At 46.3% G+C, this 17,383-nt stretch overlaps 1 protein-coding gene across 1 annotated transcript in view; it reads left to right on the top strand.

The window, feature by feature from the left end:
• F11R (F11 receptor) overlaps positions 1 to 17,383 on the top strand; it is a 53,743-nt gene that overhangs the window by 19,539 nt on the left and 16,821 nt on the right. The window contains exons 2-4 of the mRNA XM_063146119.1: positions 6,026 to 6,076; positions 11,003 to 11,119; positions 12,749 to 12,886. Coding sequence (XP_063002189.1) covers positions 6,026 to 6,076; positions 11,003 to 11,119; positions 12,749 to 12,886 — 306 coding nt within the window. The remainder of the gene's footprint in view (positions 1 to 6,025; positions 6,077 to 11,002; positions 11,120 to 12,748; positions 12,887 to 17,383) is intronic.

The following is a 17,383-nucleotide window of genomic DNA, read 5'->3' on the forward strand; positions in this document are numbered from 1 at the left end:
GTGTGTTTGATTGACATATCCCAAACTCTCCCCCACCTCAGTCCTCCCGCTGGTATCCCATCAGCCATTGCGAGTTCTGCTGGCTGGGCTAGGGCGCTGTCTTGCCAGGGGACTTTATAGTCGCCAAAAATAACCAATTGTGCACAACGAAATAGCCAACGGTGCCCGACACTACACGGTAACCAAGGGTCGTTCAAATAATCAACTCTGCACAGTGTTGGTTATTTCCTTTGGTTATTTTGGCTGAATAACCAACTGTGGTGTGAAAAAGTCACGACAATTGACACACTGTTGATTATTGTGTCTTTTGAACCAGTCTGTGACTTGGCTTTGAAATCCTGGCTGGTAGTTTCACTACCTGAAATCAAAGGTATTTCCCGGAAAATGAAAAGCAGAGCTAAATTCCCCCCCAACTGCAACATAGCGCTGTTTGATGCTCTGAATGCCAGCAAGGGTGTGACTTTAAAGTGGCTGCCGGAAGGAATCTTAAACTCTGGGAAAACCGGTTTTGAAGACTAAAGAAGTATTCTGCAAGGTCCTGTCAGGACAGGGAAGGGGTGTCCTTAACACTGGCTGTTCATAAAAACAGCCTAGATCAGTCTTCTCCAACCTGGTGCCATCCAGATGTGTTGGGACTACAACTCCCATCATGCCCATCAAGCATGGCCTTTGGCTAACTGGGCATGATGGGAGCTGCACTCCAACATTTGGTCAGAGAAGGCTGAGGTCAATTCTAGTCCACTGCGGGATGATTGCCCAATTTCCAGCTGGGCCATCACCTAATGGTCAGATTTTCTACAGTAGGCGGCTTACCTATTTTCCTCACTTCTGTCTTCCAAGTACAAATGTTCTCGTTCCAAGAACATTTTAAGAACATCAGGAGAGCCCTGCTGGATCAGACCAAGGGTCCATCTAGTCCAGCACTCCGTTCACACAGTGGCCGACCAGCTGCCCACGGGAAACCCACAAGCAGGACACAGTGCATCAGCACCCTCCCACCCATGTTCCCCAGCAAATGGTTTATATTGCCTTTACCTTCTCTGCTACTGGAGGTAGCACATAGCCATCAGGTCTAGTAGCCATTGATGGCCTTCTCTTCCAGGAGTTTGCCCAACCCCCTTGTTAAAGCCATCCAAACTGGTGGCCGGCACTAGATCTTGTGGTGGAGAGTTCCATAGTTTAGCTATGTGCTGTGTGACGAAGGACTTCCTTTCCTCTGTCCTGAATCCCCCACCAATCAGCTTCATGGGATGACCCCATCATGTTAGTGTAAACCCTGCATTGCCACAGGCACTAATAGTATGAGAATGATTAGAGGTACACAAATACTCCAGCCTTAAACAAATACCTAGGCAGCTAGCTAGTATGGTGTAGTGGTTAGAGAGGAGGACCCAGGCAGGAGTTGCAATCAGGTTCTGGGGCAATATAAGAATCAGGCATAGGGACAGTTGGTTTGTATAACGAGAGGAACCCGGGCTCTAAGGAGGTGGAGATGTGGCCGGCCAGATGTTTTGGCCATCAAGTTGCCCACTCTTGTTCACCACACCTTTGTAAGGAAGGCCGGCATTTGCAGATGGGTGGGCATCGAAGCCGAGAGTGGCTTTCTGGAGCCCACCTAGTGAGTGTGTTCGTTCGTTTGTTTCAAAGAAACAGACCATGGTTACAGTCGGGTCATAGGGCTAGAGTAGTTTGAAGCAATCTCCAGTTTGGGGGATGAGCCGAAATTTGGGTAGGGAGGAAAGTGAGCAAAGTTAAAACCTTAACTCTTAGGGACGGAAAGGGCCCCTAAGATGGTTATTGTGGATTCTTCCGTTGAATAGCTGGTCTTGTCCAAGCGAGTGGGCTCGTTCAGACGACACTGAGGGCTCTGTGGTTAGCTTAACCATGCTTCTCTGTGGTTATTTATATTTATTATTTATTTATTTATTACATTTGTAATAATAACCGAAGCTCTCTGGGCGGTTCACAAAAATTAAAACCATAATAAAACAGCCAACAGGTTAAAAACACAAATACAAAATACAGTGCACTAACCACAAGCCGTCTGCTTACACATGACACTGTTAACCCTGTCCAGTTCCTGGTTTCCTTCACCACACGCTAACCACAAAGCAGTTTGATGAGCGCCTGAGTCCTCCAAATGCTTCACCCCGTATCCCATCAGCCCTTGCACTAACAGAGACAGCAGTTGTGCGATTTGGTCTATGTAGGCTGCTCTACACAGCTAGCGCTATGATTTCAGCCTTTTAACCACAGGTGCGTGTCAGACGGCACCTTAAGCCAAAGTTAGTGCCGCTAACCCTGCTGCAGAACAGGGTTAGTGAAGCCGGCCACAGTGTGGTTAGCGGAGGCACCTGGTTAAGGAAAACGCCTGTCAGACGACAGCGATGACTCTGATGCTTAACCAAAACCCCTTAACCGGCAGGGTTAACGGTGTCATCTGAATGGGGCCAGTGTGTCTTTTTCTGGAGGTTAGCCTCCTAGCCTTTTACTGAGCCAGACCATTTGTCCACCTAGCCTAGTATTCTCAAGGGTGCCCTGTTGCCCAGGGTTTCAGGCAGGGTTCCTGCCCAGCCCTACCTGGACATACCAGGGATTGAACTTTGAACCTTCTGCCTGCAAAGCGGGGGCTGTAGCATGGGGCTTCGGGCCCTTTTTTTCGGGACTCTGACCCTGATGTTTGGCCTAGTGGCTAGGGAATGTCCAGGTTGCTGAGGTGATGTCGGTGGAATTTGTGGAGTTATACAATGTCACGTCAGAGTCAGCAATGTGTGTATGTCACACTCTAATAATTCTGTGCCAGGACTGGAACTGTGACTTGCAGTAAGGGTTGCAGGGTGGGTGCGAAGCCAGCCCCGAAGTGCCCCAGCTTCGGATGACAGAATCGTAGACAGAATTTTCTAGGTCTTGGAGGCGACCTACTCCAACCTCTTAATGAAATGCCAGCTGCATAACACAGGGTGTAACTATAATGTCCCTGACAGTTCCATGGGCCTCTCAACCTTCTAAGGGGTCTATCCGTTGAGCTTCTGTATTGATCCCTGCACACTGTTTAAATAGATAAGTAAATGTTGGCTTTCGCGTCTGTCTGAGTGGTTTCACCCATACAATGTCCGGGTTGTTTTGCGCCCAGTGGAAGCAGTCGCAACCTTAGATTTAAATGTGCCCTGTGAGTTCGAGTCCTCGCTTTAGAAGCTCATGTTTCACAACCTTGCTAGTTAATATGTAATATTACATATAAGTTAATATGCTCTTCCCCCGCAGTTACGCAGTCCAAAGTTGAATGGCTCATTGAAACAGCTGCTTTGTCACGAAATGCTTGCGACTGATTCAGAGCTTAAGAGATCGCTTCCGAAGTTTATTGCTATAAATCCACTTTCCCCCGTGTGGTGCTCTCCAGAAGTGTCGGACTGCAACTCCCATCATTCCCAGGCAGGATTGGCTGTGAAATGGGAATTGCAGTCCAACACACCTGGAAGGCATCACCTTGAGAAAAGCTACCATGGTTGGAAGCACCATGGTTTATGTTCTGCAGCTTGACCTTGAAGCGAGGAAGGGGATGCTTTGCTCAACGCACACCAACTTCAGCCTTGCACAGGGCCTGCTTTTAGGTTTTACTCGAATCCTGTGCGGTCCACCAGTTCGCCAACTGAGTGCCTGTCCTCCGGGTAGTTGGTGTTCAGTGACCTTGAGCAAGGCCAAGTCATTGAACGCGTTTGCCTCCTTTCAAGGGCAGCCTGGAAACGAAACTGCACTTAAGGCTGGCAGAACGGAGGGGAGAGACGCAAGCCAGTAATAAGGAAAACAAACCACGGTTTGTTTGCTTGTCTGCAAGATGACCCAGAGCTAAGGCAATGTGCGAACGCAGCCGGTGTTTGCTGTGAAATGCTGGTTTGGGTATGCACATTCGTGGGGGAGGATCAGTGGCAGGAGTGAGGGGGGGCAGGGTTGTGGGGAAAGTTTTATACACACTCCCCTCCGCTCAACTGCAGACTCCCTTACAAATTAACGCCTGCACATTTTAGCTTGGTAAACATGACATTACGGAGAAGATCTGTAATTTTAATCCTTGGAATACATGTTTGGTTGAGCCTGCGTGGCATGAAACTGCCCCTTTCTGCCTTTTGGAGGTGGTGATGGGGGGGGGGGAGGAGAACTAAAGCATAAAGGAGTGTTACAGCTTCTGAATGTGTACATAGAATCATAGAATAGCAGAGTTGGAAGGGGCCTACAAGGCCATCGAGTCCAACCCCCTGTTCAATGCAGGAATCCACCCTAAAGCATCCCTGACAGATGGTTGTCCAGCTGCGTCTTGAATGCCTCTAGTGTGGGAGAGCCCACCACTTCCCTAGGTTACTGGTTCCACCGTCGCACTGCTCTAACAGTTAGGAAGTTTTTCCTGATGTCCAGCGGGATTCTGGCTTCCTTTAACTTGAGCCGTGTCCTGCACTCTGGGAGGATCGAGAAGAGATCCTGGCCCTCCTCTGTGTGACAACCTTTTAAGTATTTGAAGAGTGCTATCCTGTCTCCCCTCCATCTTCTCTTCTCCAGGCTAAACATGCCCAGTTCTTTCAGTCTCTCTTCATAGGGCTTTGTTTCCAGACCCCTGATCATCCTGGTTGCCCTCCTCTGAACACGCTCCAGCTTGTCTGTGTCCTTCTTGAATTGTGGAGCCCAGAATGATACATATATCATTGAAAAATATTAGTCTTTTCCCAAGAGGCAGTGTTCAACCCTGTAGAAATCAAGCAGAACAGAAGGCAAAAAATGTCCATACCCAGACTCCTCTGAGCATCTTCATAGGTGGACGGAATGCAAATATAAGGAAAAACTTCCCAACAGCAAGATCTGTACAACAGTGGAACGGTCTACCTCCGGAGGTTGTGGGTTCCCCATCTCTCGAGGTTTTTAAGAAGGGGCTGGACGGCCACCTCTCAGGGATGGTTGAATTGGTTTTCCTGTACATTGCAAGGGGTTAGACTAGATTATCCTTGTAGCCCTTCCAACTCCACAATTCTATGATTCTGTTAATACATCATGAGTCCACCAGAATTGGTCATCTCTGCTGGAGGCAAAAATGCCTGTTACAGGCAGCTGTTGCTCACTTCCGCAGATGAGGTCATTCGACAAAATCCTAGTTTGAGGGACAAAAAGGAAGTTCAGAGTCCATCTACACAAAAGAAAAGTGGGGTGGGCGGGCGGCTTTGCCGACCAGACTTCTGGTTTTATCAGGCTGGGGCAGTTTCTTCTGACACACCTGAAGTGAGTAATGAGTCTGTGGGTGTGGATGAGGTTGCTGTGGAACAGGTGAAGCAAGAAACTCTGCTGAAAGCTATTTAAACTTTACTTTCCCCTGTCTTCGTCCTACTCCCTGAGTGCTCTTTTTCCTGGTGGCAGATTTTGATGCTCTGATTTGTGGGCCAGCCTGACCACGCAACCCCACTCCCCAGTGGTTTGAGTGGCAGCAGTTTCAAGGAGTGCGTGGACCTCTGGGTGTGCGCGCGTGCATCCTCCCTCTACAGTGTTGCAAGGGATCCTGGGATGCTTTCCCCCTCTCAGATCACTTTTGGGGGTAGCGGTGGATTCTGGGACCCACGCCGGCTGACACCAACGGACGGTTGTGTCAGGTTTCTCCCTTCCTTCACTTCCTAGTTGTGATTCGACGCTGCGGTATTCAGTGTTGAGTCATAGTTTTTACTGCTCGGTTCTTCCTGGTACCGAACAAAGGTCTGTGGAAGCATTTCTGTGTGCATGAAGGGAGTTTTGATACTGCGGGTGTCTTTACATCCCCTCCCCGGCCCCGGCTTCCGTTGTTTCAGCCAAGTTAGGAAACGTGTGTGTGCAAGACGCTTTGGAAAATCATGTTGTGCCATTTTGGTGCTCTGAATAACGGAGCTCTGCTGGGTCCACCCAAGGAGGGTCCGTCACGGCTCTTAAGCTGTCTTCCAAATGCTGAGGGAAGTTTTAACTCAATGGCTTGTCTGCGGAAGGACGGTCCCTTAAAAAGTTTCTCTCTTCCCCACAGGCTCCTTGATATTGGGCCAGAAACAGGTCGTTGAAGTTGCTGAGAATGCCGGTAAGTCATGACTGTGGCGGTGGTCTCTCTCTCGTCTCACGTAGGTCTTGCCTTCTCCTGCAGGAGCCTGTTCTAGCCACAACGCCCACCGTTCCCAGGCAGCAGGGGCAATGCGTCTGGTTGGGGATGGCTACACGACAGTGACCCTGTTCAGCGTTTTGAGCTAAACATTGTGGCGTAGCGTGGTGTGTGAACCATCCCTAACCATGGGGGCTACATAATCACAGTTCCAACACGCTCACTAACCATCTACTCCAAAAGGGTTTGCAGCCTAACCACAGCTTAGCGTGTTGTCTGAACAGGCCCAGTGTTGGTGTAACGATGGGCAGCGTTGGCCCAAGACATTTTGCTTCCTGAAATGGAGCCCAGATCCCCAAACCCCCATTCCCAGCTGGGCCCAGAACTCCAAATGGTATTGTTGCACCATTTAGACCAGTGGTTTCCAAACTTTTTCTGGTAACTGCCCCCTTGGTTCCACAAACTCATGCCCAGTGCCCCCTGCATGCAGCCCCTTTAAATGGGAAGCACCTGCCGCAGGCTTGCCGAGGAAGGGAGGGAAAAGAGAGTGAATGCCTCTGTTTTGCAGCCGGCGTGGCAGGGCACACCAAGCAGGGTATGTTTCTTCATTAGTATTTTGGTGCTTTTGAAACATTTCAATTCACCGTTAAAAGGACTCTTCTTAAATGGTATTAATACATGGGTGGATTCTTCCCCTATATGGCTTGGGACGAAACTACTTTCTCCCATAAAATGTCCCTGGGTTTTAAGACCTTCTGGAGAGGCGCTTCTCGGAAAAGACCACCTCAAGCGCCCCCTGCTGCCCCCTTGCCTCTTAATTCCCCCCTGTGCAATCCCACCGCCTCTAAGGGGGTGGTACCGCCCACTTTGGGAACCACTGATTTAGACGCTCATTCCTGTCTGCCTGTCTGTTTCTGAAATTCCCTTTTCAATACAGCTGTTGGAGATACAGGAGCCGTGTCCTCCTTGTCATACGGTCACCCTATGTTTCCTCTTTAAAAGTATAAGTAAGCACAATATTAGAAGTGAGATCATGACACTGAAATAAAGGGAATAAAACTACAGTGCTAAACAGGCTTACTAGGGAGTAAGCCCCCTTGAGCTCAGCAGGTTTTCCTTCTGAGTAATCACGCTTGGTTATAGTGCAATCCTTTCTGGTACCACTATTGCAGGTAACCTCTAGATACTTAAATCGGACCTAGAGAGTTTGCATTAGGATTCGTATGATGTATCTCTTATTAGAGAAGCGAACTTTGAAGGATCTGGTTTTGGGGATAAAAACAACAACTTTACTTTCTCCTATCAATTATACCAAAGCTGATATACTGTGTCAGCTTTGATATAATTCTAAACCACAATACGGGTCCTCTGAAACATGATACAACCACAACCAAAATCCAAATACATTCCCAATTTTATTTACACTCACAGTTTTCAGATATATCTTTAAGAACATGATCTATGTCAATATGCTAAGTAACAATTACACAATTGAAGTTTACTACAGTGTACGGGTAGAATTCTGTTTCGACTGCACTAGGGCTGCGTTCACACAACACTCAGTGTTTGAGTGTGGGTTGTTGAACTGTGGATTGTTCATTGAACTGTGGGTTAGTGTGTTGTCCAAATTCAGGATATTTTCCATAGGGTGGCATGTTAATCACCCTGAACAACCCAACAGCAAACCGTGGGTTCTCAAGGTGTCTTGTTCGGGGTGGGGTGGGGGAAATAAGCCATACTGCATGGTTAACAAGCCACCCTGCGGAAAATGTCCTGGGTTTGGACAGAATGCTAACCCATGGTTCAACAAACAACCCATGGTTCAACAACCCCCACTCAACCACTAAGAGGCTATTCCCACAACACACTAACCCATACCCATACCCATAATGTAGGTTAGGTTAGCATGTTGTGTGAATAGCCCCAGTGTGTGTGTGTTAGTGTGTTGTGTGAACCCAGCCATAGTCTTTTTCAAGTCTACGTATGGTAAGTTTCTTGGGAAAATTCTTTTTGTTGAGCTTTGAATGAGTTGTTGCTAAGTGCTTTTGGTAATTTGACGTCACGGCTTTTGCCTTCATCCTTGCCCCCCCAATGGAATGGCCCCCCCTTGCATTCTCCACTTCATAGTGGAATTTGGCCCTGAGGCTGAAAAAGATTTGCCACCCCACCCCAGTGTTAATGTCATCCCTACAAGATGACTTGCAGGCACACACATTTGATAGTTCATAGCCTGAGGCTGCTGCAATCCATAAATAAAATCCTGCATGCCAATACATAAATAAATAGACAAATAGAACATTCACTTGGATACTTCCCTGTTGAAAGAAAGAAAAAATGCCTACAAGTAACGAGACATTTTAAAATTCTCAGATGAACTTATAGATAAAAGATGAATGATCAAGGTCAGGTACCAAGAAAGAAAACCCTTTCATATGCTGAGTTTAGATCTCCCTTAGCACTAATTCTGCAATCCACAACGCAATGAGCAAATAGCTGTCTGCACTCTCTGGAATTGGGAATCTGCCCTCTGGTTGAGGATGACCGTATGAAGAGCCAAACTAGTACATACTACAGCCGTTGGCATGACACAACAGCCCTAAACGAATTGCTGAACAAGTGCTGCCTTCCAAATGGCCAGGCGCGTTTCGACATGAATGCCTTCTCCAGTGGCCAAACATCTGGCATATAAAAACATTCAAATACAAATAGTATTAATTAGTGCCTTAGAAGGTGAAGAGAAAGAAAAATATTAGGATACACAGAACATAATGTTTACACCAGCTTGTATATACAGGAGGTTTCCCAGTTTCTGGTCAACATGAGCACCAGCTGTTTTTGGAGATCCACGGTTTGTTTGTTTTACATTTAAATTTAAATTGTTTTAAGTGGACACAAAGTTTAAACTTATATCTTTCGATAAAGTGTGTGCCAGGAGAGCTGTGAATGTTTTGGCTGGTTCAGGGTTTAATTTGCTCAAGTTCCTGTCAGCTCTCGGCGTCCGGACCGTGTTTTGAATTCTTCTGGTAGACCTTACATATGGACACAAGCCGTAGGACCCTACGTGAACTCCTATCTCGTTGCTTTGTTGATTTTGCTGGCTTCTTGTCAGTATTTATCGAGTGGAGGAGGTTGCAGAGTGGCGTTGCCTGGTTTTTCTATTCTCTGCCTGCCATGTGCAGGAACAAAAGAGACGAGCCAGAGTCTCCAACATTCCCAATTTCAAAGCAATCCAAAACTGATAGCTTCTTGCTTGGTGGTTCTGGTACCTCAGCATTCCCAGTCCTTACTTCTAACCGTTACTCAACTTTGGCTTCCCCATTGAGGGAAAAGGAGGAGAGGAAAGAGGAGGAGGAGAGGCAGGTAACTACCGGACTGCAGCCTGGTGAGGTGGATATAGCGATTATTGGTGCAAAGGCAGATCAATGCTGGTTAATTGTCAAAACTTTGACATTTTTGGGCCTCTTGGAGCCATAAATGATCAACTAACTCCTATTGTTGGATGTACAAAACAACTTGATGAGATGTTACAACTTCACAAGGACCTTAGGACCCAAACCAGGAAGATATGATACCCCCAGCTCTGCAATCTATCGCTGCTTTGGCCCCTCCAACTGTACCCCAACATTTGAATCTCTTGAGCTCTGCAGGCTGTGGAGAAACCATAGAACCGAAGGATCTGGACTATAAGGGGAATTTAATTTAATTTAATTTTTGTGAACTGCCCAGAGAGCTTCGGCTATCGGGCGGTATAAAAATGTAATAAATAAAATAAATAAATTCTAGTCTCAGACCAGGTGGCCCTTGAAATACCCCCATTATGGAATGGGGTGTTGCCAAGTTGATGGGGAAAAATAGTTGTGAATAATCTAAATGCATTGTTGAATTTAAGAATCCAGACAAGAAATATTAGACTTGTATGTACTTAAAGAGATATATAATAACTTTTAATTTACCAGCGTTGGATAAAGAAATCGTTGCTGTGGGGTCCCAACTGGGTAGATATGGAGTAAAGGCCAGAAGCGTCTTTATAACTTCTTAACACCATTATTTGAGCAGATACCCAGAAGGAAACCCATTGTTCAGCATTCTCCAACACCAAATAGGTTACGAAATGTTTTAGAACAGTCTAACACTGAAATGCTTATTGATTTTACAACTCGGAAGACCGATATTAGGACCAGGCCCCACAGAGAACAAACCCAATTCTCTATAGCTGTCCACCCAAATGTGATGTCTCGCTAGGCCCTGAAATTTCCTTAATCAATACTATGTACTGATAACTTCCAGTTGAAATCACAAAATAATCAGAAAACAGTGGTGGCCGAAATTAATACCACAGTGGCCCTGGCATCAAATGACTCCCAAAAGTACAACTCAATCCAGAAAACCCCCTTGCGCTTAAATGGTGCTGTGCAGTTTGACCCCCTCAATAGATCAAATCGCATTAGGTTGCTCTTCCTGACAAAACAAGGCTGCAGGGAACTCACTTAAGTGTCTCCTGGAATATCTCTGGATGGTCCAACAAAGAAACGCAGATGGCCCATTCAGAAGGTACCTTAAATCTTTTGATATGATATTCCTACAGGAAACATGGCACACCAAGGAAGTCCTTCTGAGTGATTATAAAACTTACGGGGTCCTTGCAAGTTCCCCCAGAGGTATGGGGCGCCCATGGGGGGATTTAGCCTGCTGTATATTGACTTCACTGCAAGGGGAAAGCTATCTAATCAGTAATTTGCAATCCTGGGCTTTTTAGAAAGATATTTCTTTCAATATCATATATCTTGGGATACACAGGAATTTTTTTAGCATGTGGGGCTGACTGCTTCCTATCATTCTCTGTCCTAATGCAGTGACTTTCTGCATTCCATCTTCACATGTTTCTTTCTTTTTTGTACAACAATCCAGACGCAAACTTGCCTTGCACTGCCTATTCGTCACAGGGTGGCACGGCGAAGCGCGTGGAGTGGAAATTCCAGAAGGGCTCAGTCACAGTTTTGTTCTATCATGATGGTCAATTCACAGGTGGGTAGTTAAATTGTGTTCTATCACGTTTGGGGCGGGGGGAATGCGAAAGCTTATGGGGCCAACGTTGGCCTCGAAGATACATTCGCTCTTGCTGGAGCCCTTTTCTCCTAATCTCCGGAAATATGGCGACAAGGGGGATGGGTCTTAAGCAGAGGGGGTCATGGCAATGAAGGAGAATCAGACACGTGTGTTTACTACATTTATATCTGTCCTCCCTGCGATCTGGGGATATCTGGTCGCCATGTCAGCAACCCATCTTATCTTTAAAATGTGCTGCTTAGATCAGTGAATGAGAAAACTGGATTATGACCATTGGCCTGGCTGGGAGAGGTGTAAATCCAGATTCCTTGGTGCAGTGATAGCCTAGACTCAAGGGGTGGATGGTTCTGCTCTGTTGGGCTTCAGAAGAATGGAAGAACATCAGAAGAGCTCTGATGCTGGATCAGGCCAAGGGTCCATCTAATCCAGCACTCTGTTCACACGGTGGCCAACCAGGTATCAACTAGGAACCGACAAGCAGGACATGAGTCCAACAGCACCTTCCCACCCATGTTCCCCAGCAACTGGTGCACACAGGCTTCTGCCTCTGATACTGGAGACAGAACACAACCATCGGGGCTAGCAGCCATGGATGGCCTTCTCCTCTAGGAATTTATCCAACCCCCTTGTTAAGCCATCCAAATTGGTGGTAGTTCAATTCGGCACGGTGTGAAGCAGCCCTCCCTCCTATCTGTCTTGAATCACCCATCGATTGACTTAATGGGATGACCCCGTTGGGTTCTAGTATTGTGAGAGGGAGAAAAATGTCTCCCTGTCCACATTCTCCACACCAGGCATCATTTTGTCCACCTTGATCACATTTCCCCTTAGCCTCCTTTTTTCCATCTCCCTTACCAAGTCCTTTCATAGAATCATAGAATAGCAGAATTGGAAGGGGCCTACAAGGCCATCGAGTCCAACCCCCTGCTCAGTGCAGGAATCAACCCTAAAGCATCTCTGGCAGACGGCTGTCCAGCTGCCTCTTGAAGGCCTCCAGTGTGGGAGAGCCCACCACCTCCCTAGGTTACTGGTTCAATTGTCGCACTGCTCTAACAGTGAGGAAGTTTTTCCTGATGTCCACCTGGAATCTGGCTTCCTGTCACTTGAGCCCATGATTCCGTGTCCCGCACTCTGGGAAGATCGAGAAGAGATCCTGGCCCTCCTCCAACTTTGTCTAATAGTCTCTTGGCTTGGGGTGCTTGTCTCTGAAGCAGAGCCTCTATGACAGGGGAGGGATCCTGTTTGTGTGCCACCCACCCTGCTACTGAACTGCTTGAGCTGGAGGAGGCGACCTTGGCGCTGGGTTGGCGAACTTCAACACCCAGCTTCCTGCAGCTGTAAAACAACCTTCCCCAACCTGGAGCACTCCAGATGTTTTGTACTTTGCTTCCCAGCATTCCTGACTATTGGCGATGCTTCCTGGGATGGATGGAAGTCCCAAGTCCAAAACATCTGGAGAGCATCGAGTCGTGGGAGGCTGCTGCTCTGCGTCCCCACCTACAGCTCACCTGTGCTTGACTGTTCCCGGGATGAGTTTGTTCCTGAACATTTCCTATTGCTCTGAGGGTCCTTTTTTAAATCCTGCAGACGACTACAAGAACCGGGCCGTCTTCTTCCCGACTGAGATTCAGCTGAAGAAGGTGACTCGCAAAGACTCGGGCATCTATATCTGCGAAGTCCTTGGCAACTCATTTTCACAATCTCAAGTGGAGCTTATTGTTCAAGGTACATTATTATTATTATTATTATTATTATTATTATTATTATTATTATCCCGCCTTTTGCCCAATACTGGGCCTCAAGGCGGCCTTACAAAATTGAAAACATACACATTTTAAAACCTATGAATGGAAATATACAAAAGTTTAAATATATATTCCAATATCAACACATTAAAACATTTAAAATACATAACAGTTTTAAAAGACTTTAGCACAGACAGAGGCCCAGATTATTCGCCAAAGGCCTGCCAGAACAAAAAAGTTTTTGCCTGCCTCTGGAAGCCTGTCAAGGAGGGAGCCAATCTAGCCTCCCCGGGAAGGATGTTCCAGAGCACTGGAGCAGCCAGCGAGAAGGCCCTGTCCCGTGTTCCCACCAGCCGCGCTTGGGATGTTGGTGGGACTGAAGGAAGGGCTTCCCCAGAAGATCTTAAAGCACGGGCAGGCTCATAAGGGAGAATACGGTCTTTCAGATAACCTGGACCTGAGCCGTATGCCTATTGTGTATGTCTAGAATCTGCATGGCCAGCTCTCGCCTATGAAAGCTCAACACCCCAGTGTCCCCTCTCTGCAGCACTCTTAGTTTAAAGAGCCAATTATTCATCCATCCATTCATTTATGATTTACACTTCTACGCTCCTTTACTTGCTAAAAAGTCATCAAGGCACATACAACGTAAAGCAATCCAAAGAACATTAAACACACTCGAAACCTGGGAGCCCCACCTTTTAAAAGGCTAAATCAAAAAGGTGCGTCCTCACACCCTTTCGAAAAGCCAGGAGAATGGCAGGGGGTTTAAACACTGCCTCAGTTTTGGGGCCACGCAGGAGAAAGCCCTTCCATCAAATGGGGTCCTCTGTGGGTCCACGCTATCTTCAAAACGGCCTCCCCTGCCCATCTTATTCCTGGGCAGGTTCATAGAGAGACAGGCAGTCTCTTAGATCACCTGTCTCAGGAGAGTCCTCCTGTGTAAGTCATACGTTCTCCCAAAGGACCATGACACCTTCAGGCCAGGTGAGGGGAGAACCTTGTCCTTCCACCTCTGTTGTATGAGTCTCTTGGCCGTCCTGAGAGACCAGATAGTCCACTGCTAGTGGCCAACAGGTAATTTCCGCACCATGGGAGTACTGTTTTGTGTTCGCATGGACATCGCTGAACTGTAATGAAATACCCAAGGCAATGCAGCCCTTCCTAGGCCACATCCTGTGAACCAATGATGCACCTGCCAGCATCTGCTTGGAAGTTGATTGGTCTTTCCAAAAGAGGCGCTGTGGCATCTGATACATCCTAAAGCAGCCTTCCTCAACCTGGGGCGTTCCAGATGTGTTGGACTACAACTCCCAGAATGCCCCAGCCAGATGGCTGGGGCATTCTGGGAGATGCAGTCCAACACATCTGGAGCGCCCCAGGTTGAGGAAGGCTGCCCTAAAGGGTCATTTCTGCTGTATAAGGCGTAATTTCAGGGTTTGGGGAAATATTCCACATTTGAAGAATATTTCTAACCCTGTTAGAATAGAAATATTAGAAATATATTGAAGAATATTTCTAACAATGCCTAACCCTGTGACACCCCTGTTCCCTATAACTCTCCATTCCTCTCTAAATTCCTTAACATGTTCATAAACTTCTGATATATATTTTTAAAAAATACCTGCCTGCTATTTACTTTGATGTGACACCCCTGTTCCCTATAACTCTCCATTCCTCTCTAAATTCCTTAACATCTTCATAAACTTCTGATATATTTTTTTAAAAAATACCTGCCTGCTATTTACTTTGATTGAACATGAAATCTCCACAATTCCCCCTTTTTAGATCTGCACAATTTCCCCAAATTTAGGAAACATTCCCTCCATAGGTTAAATGGGGGCTGGTTCAGTTTACTGGGGAATTTGTGCAAATCACAATTTTCTGCTTTTAAAAGAAATATAGAATAGTAGAGTTGGAAGGGGCCCATAAGGCCATTGAGTTCAGCCCCCTGCTCAATGCAGGAATCCACCTTCAAGCATCCCTGACAGAAAGTTGTCCAGCTGCCTCTTGAAGGCCTTTTGTGTGGGAGAGCCCATGACCTCCCTAAGTCATGGGTTCCATTGTTGTACTGCTCTAACAGTCAGGACGTTTTTCCTGATGTCCAGCTGGAATCTGGCTTCTTGTAACTTGAGTCCATTATTCCATGTCCTGCTCTCTGGGAGGATCAAGAAGAGATCCTGGCCCTCCTCTCTGTGACAACCCTTCAAGGACTTGAAGAGTGCTCTCACGTCTCCCCTCAGTCTTCTCTTCTCCAGGCTAAACATGCCCAGTTCTTTCAGTCTCTCCTCCTAGGGCTTTGTTTCCAGACCCCTGATCATCCTGGTTGCCCTCTTCTGAACACGCTTCAGCTTGTCTGCGTCCTTCTTGAAATGTGGTGCCCGGAACTGGATGCTATAGTCTCGATGAGGCCTAACCAGGGCTGAATAGAGAGGAACCAGTACCTCACGCGATTTGGAAGCTCTACTTCTATTAATGCAGCCCAAAATAGCATTTGCCTTTCTTGCAGCCACAACACACTGTTGGCTCATATTCACCTTGTGATCTACAACAGTTCCAAGGTCCTTCTCGTTTGTAGTATTGCTGAGTTAAATATCCCCCCTCTTGTAACTGCGCATTTGGTTTCTATTTCCTAGATGTAGAACTTGGCATTTATCCCTATTAAATTTCATTCTGTTGTTTGGGGGAGGCTACCACTGAAAAGGCCGCTCTCCGTTGTTGCCATCCTGTAGATGGCAAAGTGTAGATGGATGCAGCTGGTATTTTTCTCTTTAGGTCTCCAAATGGGAGAAAGTCACAATCTGCACCTGGTAGTTGATCCAAAGTGAGGATTCTCCTCTCAGCCACCAAAGAAAAAGAGTGGTCTGCACTTTTCAGGTGCGAAAGCAAGGAAAACCCCATAGGGGAGTAAAAAATAGCCAAAGGCAAGGGTGGAACCGAGTAATCTTCAACAATAATATTAGTAAAAGTTTTATTAAAGTGCCAGGTGCCTATGCGTTTCGAACACGGTTGCGTTCTTCCTCAGGGCTTTATCTAAAAAACAAAGAAGTCCTTTGTATCATAATAGTTACAAATAGAGGCATTTTACAAGTATCTGTACCTTAAAAATTTATAATATCTAGTTTATAATTTATAATATCTACTTTAGAACAATATGTATAACAAGACATACAAATTGCAATCAAAAAGGTGTAATATATCATCATTCAGCTAATTGGAGTATCTATGCAAAATATAACAACCAGGAACACATCACCTATGTTACAATAATAAACAGTATTTACTTACAATGTTCGTGCAGTTGTCTGCAGAAGCTGCTAGGCTAGCATGATGCAGGAAGAAGTGAGATATATAGAGAGGGAAAAGAGACCTGGACAACTGGTTGGAAACAGCTGTTTCTTATAACAATGCCGATAGTTCCAAAGACTCATTGAGGCCCAGAGGGACTGATCGTATTAAGCCTGATGATCCATCTGGCCTCTCTCTCTAAAAGGATCCTATCAGATTTATTCTTGATAAATATAACCCAGAATGATAAATCTTTTAATCGATGTGATTTCTCTTTCCAATGGTGAACTAATGGTGCTCCTTCTATTCCACATTTGATCTTGCTAATATGCTCACCTATCCTGGTTTTAATACTTCTTGTAGTTTTGCCAATATATAGTTTATTACAGGGACAGATTATGCCATATACTACAAACCCTGTGTTGCACGTGGTAAAATCTTTCAAAGGATGCCCTCTGTTATCTGTCGGATTAACAAAGTGCTTTAATTTGAGAGAATGACTGAAATATTTACAATGTCCACATGGAAAATGTCCTGCAGGTGGACAACTTTTACTAATATTATTGTTGAAGATCACTTGGTTCCACCCTTGCCTTTGGCTATTTTTTACTGCACTTTTCAGGCCAGGGGCACAACCATATTGTTTGGCATGTGAGAAGGGGTCAAAGGCCAGCGTGCGCCATGTCTCTCTCTAGCCTTCTCTGTTCCGCTGTGTGTACACCAACGCCGTCCATTTGGCAATTGGTGTCGGATACGTCGATTCTAAACCTACCCAGGGAGGCTGCTATGATGAGCTGCCGTTAGTCCATTCCATTAGTCCAGGAAAAACTTCCTGACTGTTAGAGCAGTGCGACGGTGGAATCAGCTACCTAGGGAGGTTGTGGGCTCTCCCACACTAGAGGCATTCAAGAAGCAGCTGGACAACCATCTGTCGGGGATGCTTTAGGGTGGATTCCTGCATTGAGCAGGGGGTTGGACTCGATGGCCTTGTAGGCCCCTTCCAACTCTGCTATTCTATGATTCTATGATTCTATGATTCATTCGTTGGCTGTGAGAGAAGTTATGCTTTGTGATAAAAGATTTAGATGAGGGATGTTAAACCCTCCTCCTTTCACAGGCAACTGTAATTTTGGCTGGGAGAAGCCTGGGAGAGGGGGGAATTTTCCCAGATAAAATGCCTAAATAATGT

Source organism: Elgaria multicarinata, chromosome 21, assembly GCF_023053635.1.
Source record: "Elgaria multicarinata webbii isolate HBS135686 ecotype San Diego chromosome 21, rElgMul1.1.pri, whole genome shotgun sequence".
Lineage (NCBI taxonomy): Eukaryota > Metazoa > Chordata > Lepidosauria > Squamata > Anguidae > Elgaria > Elgaria multicarinata.